The sequence below is a fragment of the Melanotaenia boesemani genome, chromosome 19 (genome assembly GCF_017639745.1).
Source record: "Melanotaenia boesemani isolate fMelBoe1 chromosome 19, fMelBoe1.pri, whole genome shotgun sequence".
In the NCBI taxonomy this organism is placed as follows: domain Eukaryota; kingdom Metazoa; phylum Chordata; class Actinopteri; order Atheriniformes; family Melanotaeniidae; genus Melanotaenia; species Melanotaenia boesemani.
In genome coordinates, this window is record NC_055700.1 from 13540624 (window position 1) to 13560715 (window position 20092).

General features: G+C 37.6%; 1 protein-coding gene across 4 annotated transcripts in view; it reads left to right on the plus strand.

Annotated features, from left to right (window-relative positions):
• The window catches only part of LOC121629820 (astrotactin-2-like), a 300171-nt gene that overhangs the window by 254244 nt on the left and 25835 nt on the right, over positions 1-20092 (plus strand). For all 4 annotated transcript variants that reach the window (XM_041969617.1, XM_041969618.1, XM_041969619.1 and 1 more), the window contains one exon: positions 19592-19733. In XM_041969617.1, coding sequence (XP_041825551.1) covers positions 19592-19733 — 142 coding nt within the window. The remainder of the gene's footprint in view (positions 1-19591; positions 19734-20092) is intronic.

Sequence of the window (20092 nt, forward strand, 5' to 3'; positions counted from 1 at the left end):
ACCCATCTTGCTCATCGTATTGTTTCTCAGAAACTTTGTTGTTCTCTGAAACGTAGTTTTGGAATGGGGAAGGTTTATTAAATAATGGCTGCCTCTTAAAATGAGAAGCTCCTGTTCTCTGTAAATAAAAGGGAATTTTATTAAAGCAGTTTTGTTTTCTAACACATGGACCGACCTATTTAGAAATTTCTAGATTTTTACCACTATTTCAGTTTTTGTAAAAAATAAATGTGCATTGAAACAAAAAAAAAGAAGTCCACATTAGCCTTTTATCATTGCCTTCTTGTTTATGAAAAGTAACTAACTCCAGAGTTACATGTTTTCAAGCTCAGCCATTCTTCTTTAGCCATTCCACAATGCTTTTCTTCACAGCTCCTCTTGACTTTCAAAGACAGATACATATTAAAATTTCCTCCTTTAAAAGCTGCCGTCAAAACATGTTCTTTAGCGTTAGCCCTGGAGAAGCTCCAGTGGAGCAATTTCAGGATAAATACTTTGCTTGAGGGTATCTTAGTGGTTTTGTGGAACGCAAGTGTTTCTCTCCTATTTTCCCTGTTCATATTTTCCAACACTGCTAGACAATTTGAACCAGTGAGATTGCAGTCAAACATTTGGGCGTGGGTACAGACTGGGGGATTATTCAGCTGAATTACGATAAAACCATATTTGAACATTACAGTGAAAAATTATCATCCAAAGCTCAAGTCAGTGATGATGGTTGTCAGCATGAGGCAATGTGAAGTGCAAATTGATGTTCAATTGTTAAAGAGGGAGTATTATGGGATGAAGAAAAATAAATAATGTAGTGTAGAAAGAGGATAAGTCACAAAGTTTCTATGTGATCAAATTGCATAATTTCAGCAGTCATCTAACTACAGTAGTACATCTTAATACAAACACAAGATTTATTAAAAATTTAAATAGCATGATGTAGAGATTTGATTTCAACCATTGCCATGCAGAAGACAGGATTTATTTGGGGTCGGCAACAGCAGAGGTTGAGGCTCGATCCACATTTCACTGAAAGTTGACACACCACATCAGGCTCGAATCTGAGAGAGAAATAAGATAGACAGCCACACACAGACACTTATCCATCCTGAGTATGAGTCACACATGCAGAGCATACACATTCAGCCATGTGCACACTTCTACAGATGGCAGACAGAGACTGAGTGTGGAGATTCAGACACTTGGATGCAGCCCTCACTGGGCTTCCAAAGCTGTGTCTCTGAAGTATAGCAGAAGAGACTGTATCCTCCTGTTATAAAAATAATTTATAATACAGGTCAATAGAAAGGTCCCCAGATATTGCTCCTTTAATTTCAGCTGGGGTCTGATTGTGATGTCTCATTTGAAAAACAATGGTATTTTGTTATCCTGCTCTTCCTGACATGTTCAAGCAATCAGATTTTAGATTTTATTTAAAATGTGAGTTTTCACACAGTTTATGCATATTATGTGGATTTCCCTTATGTTTCTACACAAAAATATAGAAATACTGTCAAAGTAACATCTGAATGCCAAAATTCTGGCAAAGTTGTTAGATATGACTATGTGCTTGTTAAATGTATAGGCATTTGCAAAATTTGTGTACTAGTGTGAGTCAGCAGGGTAAGGCACTTAAAACTATTCATCACATCAGTTTGAATATTGAATATCACTGTTACAGTATATTACACCAGATGTCATTAAAGAAGAGTTGTTTCTGTGGCTGTTATGCAGTTTTTTTTATTATTATTACTGCCTAGGTGACCTCTAATCCATTCGAAAATTATTCAGAATATCTCATGTGCCATCCTTTTGCTGAGGTTTTTCGTTCACAGCAACTTCCTGCATGAATTGAACTACTTACATCCTAGGAAATCTTTACAGTGTGAAAATGTTCTTTTAGGCTTATAATCACAAACCTATCTAATAAGAATCACTTTGCCTGGTAATATGTAATGATTTTAACTGTCTGCTGACAGCTGATTACAGAAATATGTTGTTTTTAATAGCAGTTATTAACCCTACATCATTCTACTGGGTGGTGTAAGGATTAATCATGTTAGCTTATGGACTGTTTCCAATATTGCCTTGCCTTCAGCAGTCTATCAGTTTATCTTCAGAATATTCTTGCATAAGTGCAACTGGCACCAGGGTGCACCACACGTCAATGAGCAACTTTCTAAGTGTATGATCAGATCTGTGACTGTTTGCATTGGACATTTGTGTGAAGACAAAAGCTCAGCTACCAGATGGCAGGCAAGGATGTTGGACATGTACAGGGATCCCAAATAATGAGGCTCTGTTGGGTTTTTTTTTTTTTTTTTTTTGTTAAAACCCTTTTCTGAGAGATCTTCACTTCCCACATCCAGCAGAGGTCCCACGGGATTCTGAAGGGGCCTACAACAGATACCATGATGGAATGGGCCGTTGTACCTCTTACAACTGGGACATAGAATTGAGGTTTGACACCAGTTGTGAAGGAAGCCATCATGGTAAAATATGAGTCTTTTTCGCCAGTTCTAAAGCCTCTGAAGTATAATAAAGGGTATGTGGGATTATATATGTGTTTTTTATACTTGGACAAAGCATACAACCATAGTTATATTTTTTGGGGACCAGTTAAAGGGTAGAGAGGACAAGACTTGATAATGGTTAGTTAGTCTCTTTACAATTAAACTGAAGGCTTATTTGGATAAATGACAGTAAGTCAGACTAATTATTAGTCCATCTTAGATGCTGCTTGGACTGTCATTTGTCACCAGTTCTGTTCAGAATTTATATACATTTTTTATTTAGCAGTTATTTTTATCTTACAAGTGAGGAACGTTCAAGCTTTAATACAATAAGCTACCTTGGCATATTGTATTAACCAATTTATATGACAAGGTACAAGAACAACTGGTTCGAAAGTCCAAAGGAAGTGAGAGTTGAAGTATTAGACTGTTGAAACAGTAGGAAATTAGGTGTTCTTGTGAAAGATTCATCTTCAAGAGATGCAAGAGTAGACATAAGCATTCTGATAGCTTTGATAAGTCATTTCACCATCATGGAACCACAGATGGAAACAGTCAGGACCAAGACTGCCTTGCACTTAAGGAGGGCAGATGTTGTTTCTGCAAAGACCGCAGTGTTTAGAAGGAGACGGAAGCCTCTGTGAGCAATCTTAACTTCGATTTAGTCCCCCATCCAGAGCATGCACGGGGTGGTGGGTGACAGTGGACAGTACGCAATGAGTATAACAGTAGTTGAGGCACGAGTTAACCATGGCTTATACAAAGAGTTAAGCACTAAATTTCTAAAAGTTAGAGCTAACTCCTTGGTCAGAAAATAATGGATTTCCCGCTTTGAGTTGGGGATGAGTTATTTCCTCACAAGTGTGTTATTTACAAGCGGTGCAAGATTGATAGGCAGATGGGTGCAGCATATTCTGTGACACATACTGTGCTAGTCTGATGTTGTCAAGAGACAGCTTATCCAAGAAGAGAAGCTGTCAATTTGCAAGCCCATATGTTTTAACACACCTTTGGTCATGTAATATTGAAGTGATAGTAGCAACAGGACCGTTATTCCTACCAGGAATATCTGTGCAAATTCTCAGAGTTATGATAGAGTGCAGCCAATCGGGCTCAGAACAGAGCTGCTAGTGTAGGTGGTTCTCTTACCCGATGCTCCCTGGAAACCTTATTGTTTAGGTATTTTGTGCATGTCCTATTGGGAGGAGACCCTGGGGGAAATCTTGTATAACATTAGGTGATTTTGTCTTTCAACTGGCTCCCCCTATTTGCTGAAAGAGTTTGAGAAGGGGACCATGAATATTAATGTTAGAACATTTTAGCTTAACAAAGTTCCTGTTAAGTTCTGAAAGGAGAGCAGTTGCAGTCTTTGTTCACTCCTACTAGTGAGATGCAATAAAACTGCAGTTTGCTGTCCTTTGGGGGTTCCCAAGAATTCTGCTGCCACAGCAGATGCTCATCTTCAGCTGGCACACTGAAGCTGTGTGCTCAACATATTGTAGCATGTACGCATGCATACATGATGCAAGTGAAGGAAGGAGTCAACAAGAGGTGAAGCATGGGACTGTACAACTGCATCTTTGGAAAGTATCTTATTCATAAGCCTTTGTAAGACGTGGCCAGGGACAACAGATGAAAACTAGCCCTTTGGCTAAATCTAGCATATTTAGAAGTGTTCTTTTTCTCTGTGCTCCATCCCTGACAAATAAACAAGTAAATAAATAAATAATATCCACTGCAGATATAAATGTAAGTTTTAATGGCCATACATAATTTCAAGATAACTGATTATTATTGACAGACAAATAATTGTTTATTTCCCTGACCTCACTGAAGAGAAATTTAACCAACGTAAACATTGTGATTAAAGGATAAACATTGTGATTAAAGGAACACCCTGATCATTATTGATACTTAAAATATTTGCCCCCCAAAATAGACTTTTTCTGCTTTTACCCTCTGAACAAGAAACAAAAACCAGAAATAACTCCACTGCTGTCACATCGGTTTGCTGGTATCAACCAAGTGATTATTGCTCAAGGGTAAAGTATTGTATTTGAGTAACCTTTCTGTCACTAAAACTGTATTTAAAAAAATCAATCACATTAATCAAAATAACACATGACTATTTCTAATAACAGTGTTTTTGTTTCATTTCATGTGAAAATGTGTAAATATCATGTATTCCTTCTAATTAAAAGTTGTACATATTACCAATACTTTATCCTCGAAGAAGCTGAACTACAGCAAAGCAATCAAAGAATGAATTCTGATTTGGCTCATTAAAGAAAAGTCTGATTCATTTCACCAAGTGCATTTCTTAAACAAAATCTATAACTGGATATAAGACAAAAAGCCTAATGCTCATGCAAAGCCTTAAGAAAAATGCCTTCTTCCTCACTCTTAAACACAAACCAAACGCAGTTTTGAAGTAAAAATGTAGCTTTTGTTGATGTCCATATAATGCATTTGCTTGATTATAGCAATGATGAGGTTGATTTTTTCTATTTTTTTCATTTGTCTAGCACTATGCCAACCTTTCTGGCTATACACAAGATAAAGGTCCAGTCAGCGTGCATTGGTGGCTGAAGCCTGATATTCCTTGACATGTATCCACGGACCAGAGCATATCAGAAGTACAACTATAAAAAAAATATCAGAAATAATAATTATTATAATAATAAAAATAGAATTCATTCTATGTGCATTAAAACTGTTAATATACTTTTTTCAGTTAACCACTGAAAATGTCAAAAGTACATTTAAATGCATTACATAAATGAACATTAAAACTACGTGAACTAAGTGATCAGTAGAAGTTTATTTACTATTAATGCAAGCTCATTTCTCCCAGGCATTGCTCTGCAAATGTTTATTAATACTGTAAAATCTTAGCATATCCTAAAAGACTCTCCATCCTCTCGATTTAACTTATACTAGAGATTAATGTGCTCAAAGTGAGTGACTTCACTGGGCTTCATAAAGGCCTCTAGATGGCACACCGAGTCAAAGGCAGCATCTACACTGAAGCCAGGATAAGTAGCGCTGATGTATTATTGTGGGGCTTAGCATTCCTGCACATCAAATCAGCTGTAAGGTGACATTATCACAAAATGTGCAAGAAACTTGGCAAAAGCATTTAAAAAGTTTGATTTCTCTCAAGGTAGATTAGACACTAAAGTATAAAATGCATTGACAAAGCATCAAAGAATTAGAAAGTTGTGCCAGCAGCTCCGCATTTATGACCTTTGAAGCCATCTCTTCACAAAATAACAAATATGAGTACTCATATTTTGATCTGGCATGTGTTAGTAGGCCAAAGATAATGAACTGATCTGATTGGATAAAAATTTTTTGAATCTAAGACAGTTAATCCAACTCAAAAGGAGTTGGTTTTTGATGAGGATGCTCACCATCGTTTTAATTCAAAGGAAATGGGTAGTTGTTTGTCAGATATCTTCTACTCTATTTTATGTTCATCTTGTTTCGAGTTCCTAAATAAAGAGATGCCAAAATAATGTAGTGAAGTCTTTCTAATAAAAGATGTAAACAGTGCTCCTTACTGGCTGTCCTCACAATGCTTCTGGACTTTTATCAAGTATTTGCAGCCCTTCTATTGTCTCATCAGCTGCTAATTTGGGTGACTTAAAAGACAGTTTTTATGAATGTGTTTATCAGCGTTGAGCTGACAACTCATTCAGCAGCTCATTTAAAAAAGAAAAAAAAAACATGAGTCTGTGTGGCATTACTGCTGTCTAACACCTGTTTGCACAAATGAAAAAAAGACAGGATAAAAATTTGGAAAGGGTATGGTAAAGTTGGAAGAAAAGAAAAAAAAAACAGGCTGATCAGATACAACAGAGAGAGAAGGAAAGAGAAAAAATGTGGAGAAGAGTCGGAGGGAACCAGACAGCAGCAGCACTGAGGGCTACACAGCAATGATGTCACCTCATGCTGGCACTGTTAGACTCAGAAATGGATTATCCATTTGATCTTTGCCCTTAATTTAGTTCCAGTTTCCTCCTTCCAGCTCATGCTGCCAGCTTATTGAGACACACAACATGTGTCTTAAATCTTCCTTCTCTTTACCTCTTCTGCCACATACCTCATACCTCCACTTTCCACATGTCTTCTGTGATCAGAATCAGTGGTATCCCCCTCCCCTGTTTATGTAACAACTCCATCATTGCTTCAGACCAAAAATGCACCCCAATGCGTCGATAAGCCCTCATTCAAAGAGATTGAATTATATGGAGATAAACGGTGTCCTTGAGCATGGGTGCAGATAACAGATTGGAGTGACACAGCTGACTCTCTTTGTTTTGTTAATTAAAGATGACCTCATCGCTAAAAATGGACGCTGTGCACCTCCTCGTCACGAGCTTCGCCATCAGCAGATTGCAGATTGCAGGCAGGGGGCCAAGGGCTTTCTGCAGTCCCTTTCCCTTTTTGCTTCCCTTCCCATTTTGTCTCCTCACACGCACATTGTTAGTCTCTCTCTGCCTTCAGCATAGGTCTAGACTTCCCTGATTTATTTTTGTTCTCTCCATCTCTCAATAATTATGACAATCCCTCAGTGTCGCCAAAGGCTCACTAATGGACGTGTGCTGGAATTATGGAATTATTACTGACACAAGATAAGGATATTGCCTCTTACTGCCTCCCTTTTCATTTGTCATTGTTTTATTGTGAGGTATTTTGTCCCCATCAGTTATAATGGAATTTATCCGTGTTTGGCACATCTTCTGGGAGACTGGACTTGATCTTTGTTGAATTTGGTGCAGGCTAAAAATCAATTTAAGATGCATTTAAGCATTGCATTGCGATTGATTAGTCTCATTTTGCAATTCAGGGCATTACACAAAGTGGCAGAAATAAACTCAAGCTCACGATGAAGTTGGTTACATTAATATGAAGAAAATTAAATTCAACCCTGTTTAAATTTTTTTAAGCAATTTTAGTAACTGAATGGTCCCATTTTGCCGTTCATAACAGATTTATATAATATACACAAAAATCTGTGTCCAGGTAGATAATGTATAGTGTCATTAATATTTAATGAGAATTTATTAGGAAATTTTTGTCTTCTCCTTTTTCCTTCTTCTTTAGTGGTTTTTAGTCCGTTAAACTACATTGAATTATCCTGAAAGGATTCTCTAATGCTGTGTCCACCCTCCAAATCCCAAATACTGTATGTCACCATGGTAATTTGTCCTTAACTGCAAATGTGACAGATGCACAGTCTTTGTCACCAATTACTGCTCACCAAATTACCATTAAAGGAATTCAATACCTCATGTTCTCTTCAGCTGAGAATTCGATAAAAAGATGTGTTTGCAAACAAGTTCTTCTCTACTACAGGATACACATTGAAGCTACTGTGATCTTAGGCCTAAATAAGGATTTACATAGTATTCTTAGCATGTGAAAGCCAGTCTTGATGGGTTTCCACCATTTTTTATGTTATACAGTAAGCTGTATAACACACAGTGAGCACTTACTCTGATTTAGCTAACATGTGGGTTTACATTACATCTTCCCAGTTTCTTACCCCAAAACCAGCTGGACCTATCAGATCCCGCCAGTCTCATTGGATTGAGGATGCCAGTCAAGGTTCACAGCCATCTTTAATGTCAAATCCAGAAGCAACTAGTGATGGCGTCTCAGTAAAAGGAGCCAGGTGCTGTAAAAACAGACCACACATGGATCACATCAAAATGGTACACCCGGGGGGTCATTAGTCCGTCACATACCAACAAACCTGACCCAAATTCTCGCTGTGCTGAAAGGGCAGAGGCAGTCCAATGCCAAACACAACGTCATTTTCAGGTTGTTAGAGCTAAAGTGTCAAGCAGTTCTAGAGGAGAACCTAAGAAAGTCCAATTCAAAGAATCTGATCAACATGCACAGCACCTAATTTGTTGCTGCTGCATACAGAGAGCAAAGCAGAAGTAAAAGCTGTTAAATGCTGAGAAATATGCACTTTCCTATATCTGATGTAGAAAAATAAATAAATTAATAAATAAGGCTTGTTTCAGGGAACAGCTTTCGATTTCATGGTCATGTTTTAAACTGTAGGCTCATGGCAGAATGACAGTGACATTAAACAATAAATTTAATGTAAATCATTTCATTCATTCATCAGTTTTTGCCATTAACTGTGCATATTCTCTTTTAGTTTTAAAGTTGCAAAATATCACATCATCACTCATCTTTGATTATACCACGACCCGGGTGATCATCCAATTATTATTTGCTGGAGGGACTTGATTAATTTCAAATAAAAGAACCTGGCATAAAAAACTCTTTTACCCTTTCCAGTTAATGTGTTGTCATGATGTTCAATTAAGTTGGCCATTGGATTACTTTCTTGTCATCAATAAGTAAAATTAATATATATATATATATATATATATATATATATATATATATATATATATATAGTTTGTTGTTTTAGTAAGCCAGTAAAACTTACATCTAATAGATTGTTGCTGAATTATAGTCTGCATTTGCTTTGGGAAAGCTACCCTGTGTTTGTAGAAAACATGCATTAGTTATGTAACGGGTACTGGATCCAATAAAATGACACGTGGTTTCCAGTTTGTTGGGAAAATTCTAGATTCAAAGGGAACACTTCAACTGCCAGAGTAAAAATTTTACTCCTGCAGGAGCCGCCAAAATAATGCAGATTTTAGATGTTTTCATTTCTTTCAAACACAGTACATTTTGTTCAACTTGCAACTTGCTGTCAAATGATGATACAAATAGCTGCGCAATGCAGAATGCAAAACTGTATTTCATGATATCTTAAATGATGGAGAGTGACAGCTGAAATTTGAGGCGAAAAGAGCAGCTACCAACAACACTCATCCTACAACATCTACTGTATTCCCACCATTATTCTGTGTCTATGAAGGAGACCAAGAAAAGCTAAGAACCCCATCATAGACCAGGTGTGAGTAGCTAGATGGAGTACGGGACTAGGAAATGCTGGCAGATGTAGGCCAAGAGCTCACAAATCCCTTGCAAATAGTCACCTCCATGTTAAGAGCAGACTGGTACTCTGGTCCAACATGCTGTGTACTGTCTACTTTGTAAAAATGACAGTAGGAGGAGACCACTGAAGAGGCCTATGAGAGGAAAACACTGTATTACACAGAGTTGGAGGCCAAGGCACAACAGTGAGGCTGGAGAGCAACAGTTCACCCAGGAGTGGTTGGCTGCCACGGCTTCATCGCAGCATCTACTGTCAAACTCCTTAAAGACTTGGGGCTATACAGCCAAGCCCTGCAACCTTTTATCAGGGACTGCTGAGCACTGCAGCTAGTGGCTGTGGATCAGGAGGAAAGACCCCAGTAGGGCCCCAAGAAGTTAGGGACATACACCCATGCCTGAACCTGTGGTGGGCCTACTTTAGTAGAGGGAGTATTGTGAGCAAGAGACTGAAACACCTCATGATGGTGGGGTACACAACTGAAGACGTGACCCTAGCTTCTACCTGGGGTAAATTTTGTGCAGAGCATGTTTGGAAAGTTCATTTGATATTACCATCATGTCCTATGATTTGAAAACTATTGAAAACCTTATTACATTATAAGAGATAATACAGTACATACCCAGAGGGTTCAGATTGGTATGCACAAAAGTGAAAACTATTAATATTATTCTCAAATACTTGAATCTGAAGTTTTACTGATTCCTCTTTTAGTCACAGTACTATTACAAGACTTGTATTGATGTGGCCTAAGTTGTTAAAACTTCACACTGTGGAAAGGAAGACCAAAGCAGTTTAATGGTCAGCTGTGTGGGGTAATAGACCAGTTAAAAATGATGTTGTAATTCTTCTGACACACGCTATGTAAGCCCCACTCCTTGTCCACTCTCTCTGTATTATGTGTAATGTTTTAGAAGCTAACATTAAGGTTGTGGTCTATTCATTGATAAATGGAAACTCTGAATTGCCCATTTCTGAATGGTTTTCGGAAACTAGTATCCTTTATATAAAAAGTTTCTCAACAGAAAGTTTGCATAAGAAAGGAGGATTGTAAACAACTAGCCCAGGTCTGTACTCAAACCCAGGGCAGCTGTGTTTAGAAGCTATTAGTGTTTGTATTTGGGGCACTGCTCAACAACTTGAACTACCCTGCAAACCAGCTCCTCCAGGTACAGTGAATGCTGCATGATTTTCTGTAGAAGTTAGACAACAAATGCACTTAAGGACAGTTTATATTTTCAGACATACAAGTGCCCTGAAAGTTAAAAAGTTATGTTTTTTTTCACAGTTTTTGACATCATAGTCACCTCAGAGACCCAAATATATGATCTCAAATGCAGAAAAAGAAAAAAAGATATGCTCCCTTCAAAGTGTTTTCAAAGGTTTGAATTAGGTCCCCCCCTACTACGCCTCACAGTGTTTTGGTCCACTGTTTATCATTCCTAAGCGCCCACACACACAGCTCTCAGAAGGGATCATACTGGAAATATGTCAGAGGTGGCTGAGCCCCAGTAAGCAGCTACTTTGCAGAGGTTAATTTAAAACAAAGGATGTGTCAGACATATATTTACTTCTACCACACAAAAGCACAATCATATGCTTAATGGAAGTACAATTTATTAGCTTTGTTGCAGAAATATTTCCCAGTACATATATGTCCCTGGAAGCAGAACAGTCATAACTCATTATAAATTGCTGGATTTTTAAAGGAAAAAATGTAATTCTGTCTGTATTTAAAATAAAAAAAAAAGAAAAAGATAAATTTCAGTCTTATCATTGGAATAATCAAGTCTTTTTGTCTAATATGTGTCTATATTGTGCTATATGTTTCTTACTATATTAAAATTCTCAATAAATAGTGTTTATGCTTAATTAGCACGCACTAAATTACATGCACATCTATCGGGGAGTTCTTGGTAAATGACATGGGCTTGAACCTAAAGTAGTGTGCATCAAATTAGTAAGGAGTACCCTTCAGTACAAAAAACTGCATCATAGCAAGGACATTATTTAATTTAAAATCTACTTAAGCCTCATCTCTTGAACTCCTTTTTTTCATTATTATGATTATAAATAAATGATTACTCTTTATGTAAGCATGCAGTTCCCCAGCAGTTTTCCAAAGGGATATACTCTCTATCTGATCTGAAAAGCTTGAACAATTATATTGGACTCAACCTGCAAGGAGAAATAAATTTCCCAGTATTCTGTTCATACCTCTAAGTTTTCCCCTTCCCTCATACACATAACCAGGATTAAACCCTTGTCTTTTGTTACTTTGGTGTGTTTTTTCCCGTGTCTTTTCAAATTGTGTGACATTATGTGCTTATCTGTGTAAAGTCTACTTTGTATGTGAATTAAAGTTATAGGGAAGGTGGTGTTGTATAGGCTCAGTTTGGGGAGTGGAGGACTGAGTGCTGACAGTTTAACAGAGGAGGCCCCTTGCAGGTTTGGCAGCCCACAGGAAATATAAAGCTTGTGATTTGTTTGTTAATATAAAGCTTATGTTTTGTTTGCTTAAAAAGAGTCAACTATGCTAATATATATACTATACCAGAAACAGTAAAACAAAAGGGGCTACGCTGATTTGTTAAATAGTTGCTTTATTGTTATGGGATTGTATGCTGTTACTGTGTTGAAAATTATAAGAACCATTATGTGATGTATAGAATTAAAGTAGAAATAAAACATACAAGAACACAATGTGTGTACAATACTGATGCAGAAGTCAATGTGAAACAGTGTGACATGTATATAAATGTTTCCTCAGTAATCGCCAAACACATTTACTGTACAAGCGGGTCTATATTTTAACATCATCTGTACTGAATTGACCTAATGGTTTACGTGAATGAACAGCGCTTTACTACTCAGTCTTTTCTTCTGTCACTTTCCCTCAAATTTCCTTTTTGTACAAAAAACTGCATTCATAAACCTGCTGACCTTGAGGATTTACACGTACACACTGTTATTGAGACAGACACACATGCATACATACACTCACACACACAAACACACATCCAGCTAATGGCTGAGGCAATTACACAGTCCCTGAATTTAGTAGTGTAATGGAAATGATATGTCAGGGATAACTGTATAGCAAAGCTGGCCTGCAACATTACATGAAATGCCATCAAACACACACACACACACACACACACATACACAAACATATCCATTTCCATCTGCAAAATAGCACATACTTAACAATTTTCTAGGACACGTACATCCATAGCCAATTCACTTTTTATGCACAGTTTGTTTGGGTTTTTCAAATCGGGCAGCTTTTTCTGTTTCATTACAGCCATTTTTTCCCACCTATTGCACCACATGCTGTGCAGAGAGAAGAATCTCTTTGAATTTCCCTTCCCATGTCCTCGACACCCCTCCTTTTTAGTGTTTTTGTTATCTGTTAAAGTTTTTGAGAGGGGTATTCCTTGTTTTTGTAGGGAATTTGGGCCAGTCTGGGTCAGAAACTGTTGCTCTTGTGGACCAGTGCAGCTCTTTGAGACATTGTTTATGACATTGGTCTGTACAAATAAACAGAAAATGACTTGTTTGTGACCACATACATGATTACAAGGCCAGAGTGTGTTTAAATCCAAGCAGTTCTCTCTGTACATCGTCCGTCAGCCCAACTGGTCGCATTCCCATGATTTGCTATTATTTGATTCTCTTTCTGCTTACTAAAAAAGATCACCTGGCATTTACCATGAGGATTTAATCGCCATGTAAGCTGCAGAACACAAAATGGCTTTTACCGTAATAGAATTTCAAGGGCCTTAATTTTTGCCAGCTGTGAGCTGTTTTGGCTTTGGTATCGACAGAAATGTTGACGGACCACAGGCCTACCCTTGAGGGACCCCTCAGAAGGGTAGAACTATAAATGCTGCTTCTGGGTGGGTTTAAATTCCTTATTCTCCTGTTAATTAATCACATTTAGATTATCATTACCTAATTCCTGTATGCAAGCATTTAGAATCCACCACTTTTTGGGGCAGTCAAAATTGAAAGTCCTTAGTGGAAGTAAGCGAACAGCCACAAACGCAGCCATACATGTGGGCCAATATGTGGCTTGTAAAAAACACTTCCAGTTTAGCTGTGGAGTTGTTTTGCTTGTGTGAGCACATTTAATTCATCACCCCAGTCTCTTATGCATACAAACCACCCTTCCTTTCCTGTGATAACGAATGAAAGCACATACATATGTTCTCTTCTGTTTAAAACAGAGAAGGGATGTCAACACAGGAGGAATGTCTGTGTTTTTATGTGCAAATCTATTCTATTCTACAGTCATTTAGCAGAAAAAGAGACAATTACAGAGCAAGACACAAGACAAGAGTCAACATCAGACTGACTTTTATTGGCTGAGGAGACCTTAGAGAAGAGGCAGGTTGTGAGCCAGGGGCCAAATGAGCTTACTTTAGGAGGCACCGAAGTGTGAAACTCTGGCAGTGCCTCTTTAAATCTAGCAGTTGCAAAATGGATCATGCTGAGTTGCAGCAGCAAGAAGGGAAAAATACCTGCAAGTTTCACCAAGCAGGCCATAAAGACACACTTTAACATGCACAACCAGTTAAGGAAATTAACTTGCTGAGCCCTTTGCGCCACATAGAGTCTCTAAAGTTAAAGTGCAGTTTTCATCCATCACAGATGAATATTAACCAAAGTGTCTTACATCAGAGTGAGGGCAGTTTAAAAACCACTGCTATAATGTTCGTGCAACCAAAAATAACAAGTATGAAATTTTGTTACTATGTCAACTGGCTCCGCCTTGTGACTACTACAATGTGTGACTAATTATTTAATAGGAGTCTAGCATGGAGTGATATGTTGATCAGAATGAGACTAATGATGTATGAAGATCAAACAAATGTAGATGAAAGCTGAAGTAGAAAAATACTGCTTGAATCCTACTGAGATGTGGCTCAAACCATAACTGTACCATAAAGGATGCAGTGTGTAAAGAGATAACGGTGGAACTGATTCTCCTAGGATTACAGTAAACCAGCAAACTAGTTGTAAATAATGTAGTCATCTTTCAGTGTAATACTTCATAAAAACGATTTTAGTATTTGAGCTTGATCAGACACAAAAGTTATTTTTCCTTCTTCAAAAAGTTGTTGCATGTAAATTATGTTTGCTTTGTAACTTTACATGCAGTGAAGAGTATTTCCAGGGACCTTTAATCACTCCTGAGGTGGCAGAACTGTTTGTCAGTCAACCTCTGTGGAATCACACTGAGTCTGCTTCTTTTAGTGGTGTTATGTTGTGTTTGATGTCTTTTAAATCAGTAGGAAAAAGAGGACATTGTCACTGATTGGACTAGATTATTTATATATATATATATATATATATATATATATATATATATAATTTTTTTGTTGCTTTGTTGCCATTAAAGATTCTTTATTTTCATGAAGTTTGTTTCAAAGATAACACATAGCCTAATATAGAATTCAAAACTAAAATATAAATACAATGTTTGCACATTTATTTCTTTTCAATTATCCCTCTAAACCAATGTTTACATATGCTCAAGATGGCCGTATCACTTAACTTTATGCCCTTGATTGTACATTATGTACCCCAACAAAGTATACTAGTATCATAATAATATTCATATTCATATTCATAACATTTTGTAGCTCTCAGGTGGCTCAAATTGGAAAGAGTTTTACCCATAAAAGTAAAGGTGAAATCTTCTTGGTAAGAATAGATGGTTAAGTACCAGATGCTATTTTTCTTTGCCAAGTTACTAAACTGACTATTATATTAGAGACCAGAGTAAAGACACTTGTCCTTTGTTTGGCTCTCCAGATGGACCTGATGAGCACCTACCTGTGATATCAGTGACATAAGTGTTACATAAAATGTTATGTGTTGTCTTGGATTGAAACTAAAAAGGAACTATTTTCAAAGTCATGTCAAAATAAAATGATTGATTATTCCTTACTCATTATTTCAAGTTGTTATATATATATAAAACAGGAAAAAAAACTTTCAGAAAAATCAGATTCAACTAGATCAGCCATCTCTCTTGATTAGTTAAGGGTGGAGAGGAAAGTAAAGCTCGTTACTTACTTACAAGAAAAAAGTTTATATTAGTCCGGTCATTTTCATTCTCCACGAGAAGCTTTGTCTGCGATGAGGCGTGGATTACTGCAAGAGGGATGTCCGTGTTTTTCTGTGCAATAAACAGCTGACCGGGTTATTTCATATTAAATGAGAATATTTCCGCTTCATTCTTTCCCGCGTTGACCATGCCCACCTCAAATATCTGACTAATCACACAATACTTCTCGGAGCCCCACGAGAAGAAAGTTCTGTCAGACGGTGTGTTGAGAACTGTCCCCATTCACGTCCGCGAGAGCAAAATAATATAATTTTGTTCTTGTGGCCTTAAGGACAAGAAAAATGTTCTCACTTCTCGCGGAGTATGTAACAGCCTTAAGCCAGGGTTACCTGCTGAGAAAGAAAAAGTGAAGCACATGATAACAATGGAGAATAAGTGCAGGGATGTGCTCAGTGCATCATAGGATGTATGCCAGCAGCCTAAGGCTATGGCAGCATAACTAAAGGGAGGACTAAGGTAATAGCAATATCAAGTGGATAAAAACAGCAGGTAAAGCCCTGTCTGCTAGAGATGAGTTATTTAACAGAGTGATGGAATGTGACAGGAAAGATTTTTTTGTATCTGTCCGTATGACAGCAGAACGTCTTACTCTGTTAGAGAAGGGGCTCCGTTGTCTGACCAGTGTGTGGTGGAGAGGGTGGTTGGGGTTATCCATGATGGATACCAGGTTGTTGAATGACCTACTCTCCCCCATAGTTTCAAAATTGTCTAGTTTGTACCCAATGCTCTCTTTATAAAGTTTGTTCAGTCTGTTGTTGCTGGCGCCGATGCTGTTTCCCCAGCACACAGCAGCAAAGAAAAGCACACTGGAGACTACACACTGATAAAAGATCTCTAGCATTTTGCTGCAGACATGGAAGGATCTGAGATGTCACAAAAAGTAGAGCCTGTTCATCCCCTTCTTGTACACAGCATCTGTGTTGGATCTCCAGTCCAGTCTGTGGTCATCCCTGCTGGTTGTGCACCTTTTTCTTTCACATTTTTCCCTTCTGCTCAACTTTTTATTGATGTGCTTTGATACAGCACTTTGAGAACATCCAGCTTCTTTTGCAGTTACGTTTTGAGGCTTGTGGAGGGTGTCAATGATGGTTTTCACCACAACTGCCAGGTCAGCAACCTTCCTCGTGATTGTAAATTCTACTGAAATAGACTGAGAGACCATTTAAATGCTCAGGAGTTTGTTTGGGTGGTACAGGTCTTCAGGATCCCGAGGCAGATTCCATCTGGACCTGCAGCCATCCTCTGGTGTAGTTTCTCCATGTGTCTTAGGCCATGTACACATGTAGCTGGGTTTTTGTAACACCGAATATCATCGTTGCTCTGTCTAGAAAAAAAACTTTAGTCTTCACCACTTCATTTTTAGGAAAAAAAGTCCTTTCAAAACTAACTGCATGAATGCGATGTTAAGCATGCCAAACCTGTAGCCGATGGCGCTATCAACAAATCCTATCCAATCAGAACAACTTTATGTCTCCCGGCGTTATTTCCACAAAATATGAAACGCGTCTTTGATGAAGAAAACGCCTCGGAGCTAGGTAGTGGAAATAACTGTCCTTAATGTTGTCTTTCAGCTGTGGTCTTCTACATGGAGCGGTACAAGGAAAAAGCGCCTGGACAATCAACATCCCCAACACAGTTTTGAGGGCATCCATGTTTTTTTCTGAGTGTAAACACAGGTTGCACATGTGACATCAAAGCATTTTGTCTCTTACAACCTGTGACCTCCTTCATCCCCATCCACACATCCCTCACATTATTCTGTTGGAGTTTGGCTTCCAGCTTCCTCCGGTAGTTGTCCTTACTCCTCCTCAGTGACACTCTGAGTTTCTGATGAGATCCTGGTCAAACTAACAAGCTACAAATATCTTGTCATTTCACAAAATCTAGCCATGTGCTGTAACAGTAAGTTATGGAAATGTGAACATATACACAAGACTGGGCTCTCCTGACTTCCTGACTGACAACAATGACATAAATATACAAATGGGAGTGGCTGTATTTGAAATAAGGCATTATTATGATAAAGAATATGTAAGCACATGGTAGGTGGTAGGAGAGAAACAGATATGCTAGCATAATGCAAAATGCAAATATACTAATTATAATTAGTTAGGGTTAGATACATTAAGCCATACTCTTTTAGTGGTCTTTACATGAAAATAATCATTAAAACTTAATTGACTTCCAGTCTGATTGAGTTCATTGCTAGCTTATACATGCGTGCTAGTCCAGCATGCTAGTGACCAACTGAGACAGATGGTCCAATTGGTTTGACACTTTTGATGTGTTAATGTAAATTTGAGGCAGTGTTTTTTCCAGATGATTACTGAGCCTTGAAATAACTTTACTGTAAATTGGCTTTTTTTTTTTTTTTTTTTTAAAAAGAAGCTTCATTTAATCTCCTTGGGTTACCACTATGGTTACCACTTTATAATCTGCCATTGCTAGCTTCTCTTAGAACTTGCCCATCATTTCTCAGACTATTTGCAAAGTTAAAGAAAACAAAAGATATTGTCGGCAACTTTTGAGTGGTCCAAATTTTGGGGTTGGGGATGTGAGTCCTTAATCAGAGTATGTTTTGTAAAGTAAATATGATTAATAATAATATCTAAGATAACTTTCTGTAATAACTTCTGTAAATGCCATAACCTTAATATTGTCTTACTTGGAATAAGGAATATACATCAGCTTGTACGTGTAGCTTTATTTTAGGCCACATGTATCATTTACCTGCCTGTTACAAGCAATAAATGCTGTTGCAGTCTTTACAAAATATCCTTGTTGAATGTTAAATAAGAAATAACCAATGGTTATTGTTGCACCCTATTAAACACGAGAAGTGCGAGAAGGTGGACTTGAGGTTTGGAAAAGTTAAAGAGTTATGAAAGTTTTAGCAATGCAATTTGCTTATGATAAAAGTTAACAAATAAGAGTTTCAGCTTTAAAACTAAATAATGCAGCACAAGGCTGACTAAGATTTTTTAGTAACATTTGATGAAAATGTCAAAACTTAGACATAAATTATATTGGTATTTACATTGCGGTCCTAAATTTTGATAATAGTGTGAATGAATTCAGTTGAGATTCATGTTTAAAATGAAAGATCTCCAAAAGAGCAAACTTGCCACAGTGCTGGAATGTGTTGGGGGTAACTTCCTATACACAGAGCTCTTTCTGTGAAAAGGTCAAATCATTCATTTGTGCAGCTCTTTTTCCTCCTTTCTGCAACCTTTTCTTACCACCCCCTTGTGCCCCACCAGCCAGACTTACTCCCTGTGTTTATAAGTTGGCCCATGTATCATAAGCTAAAACTAAGCTGCCCTTTACCTCATGTAGAAATACTTAGAAATCCAACCATTTGAGCACTTTTAAACTATTTTGACAGGTTCCTCTTTTTTTCCATCACCCCCATGAGCACTGGAAACTGGCGTTGTGTGTGTCCATGTCTGAATGAACAACTGTGTGACGCTTTCCTTTCCCGTAAGCTGACATGAAAAATATTTCACAGCTTGTGAAGTACCGTTTTGTGAGACACCAGGGTGCTTAGTGAGATGTGACTGTCACTGTAATAGTACCATGTATGTGTCCATAAAGGAACAAAATCCTGTTTCCTCACAATGCTATAATGTAATATGCAGGGCTGTCTGTCAAAAAAAAGTCAAATTTAATTGAGCCTCAGGGTTGTTGCTGGTGAAATAAGTCTCTCAGGACCAGGCAGAGGTGAAACTTACAAATCCAGAGGTAAATAGCACAATTAATAATAAGGAAAGAGCTCTTGAATGAGTGTAGAAAATCTTTTTTCTGTGCATCAATGTTTTCCTATAATTCTTGGACACAGAATTTGATTGACGGTTAAACACAGTATAAATAAACATTACCAAACTTTTGGTGAGACTTTTTTTTCTAACATCACTCTTTCTTTGTCTTTTCTTTCTTTCCAATTTATCTCTTTGTCAGGTGAGGTTCTGAGCTTGATGGATGATCTATTCTCTGGTTTGGGCTCATCCTGTGTTGTTGCTGGGAAAAGGAGTGGAGACCATCCCCATACTGCAGTGTATTCTGTTGTTTTCAAGTGCCTGGAACCCGACAGCCTCTACAAGTAAGTCTGCAGATGCCCTCTCCTCTTGGTTTCTTCTCTTCATCCCAGCACATTAAGCCATGCACATGTCCATTAGTTCCTCTTTAAGGAAGAGCACAGAGAATAGGTTTCAGTTTAGTTAAAAAAAACTTAACTGTTTATTGCTAAGTAAATATAAAATGTAAAGAACTTCATAGTAAAATATCAGTAAAATACTGCCAGAAATGGTAACATTTTGCTGTTATTTTAGAATATACCTACTGTAATGTTACAATGTCACAGAATAAATATCTGTAAATCAGGAGTTAAATATCAAAAGCAGTTTTGGGAATAATGTTTTTAAAAGCAAAGCCACCACTTCTTTCTAATAACGAATGATG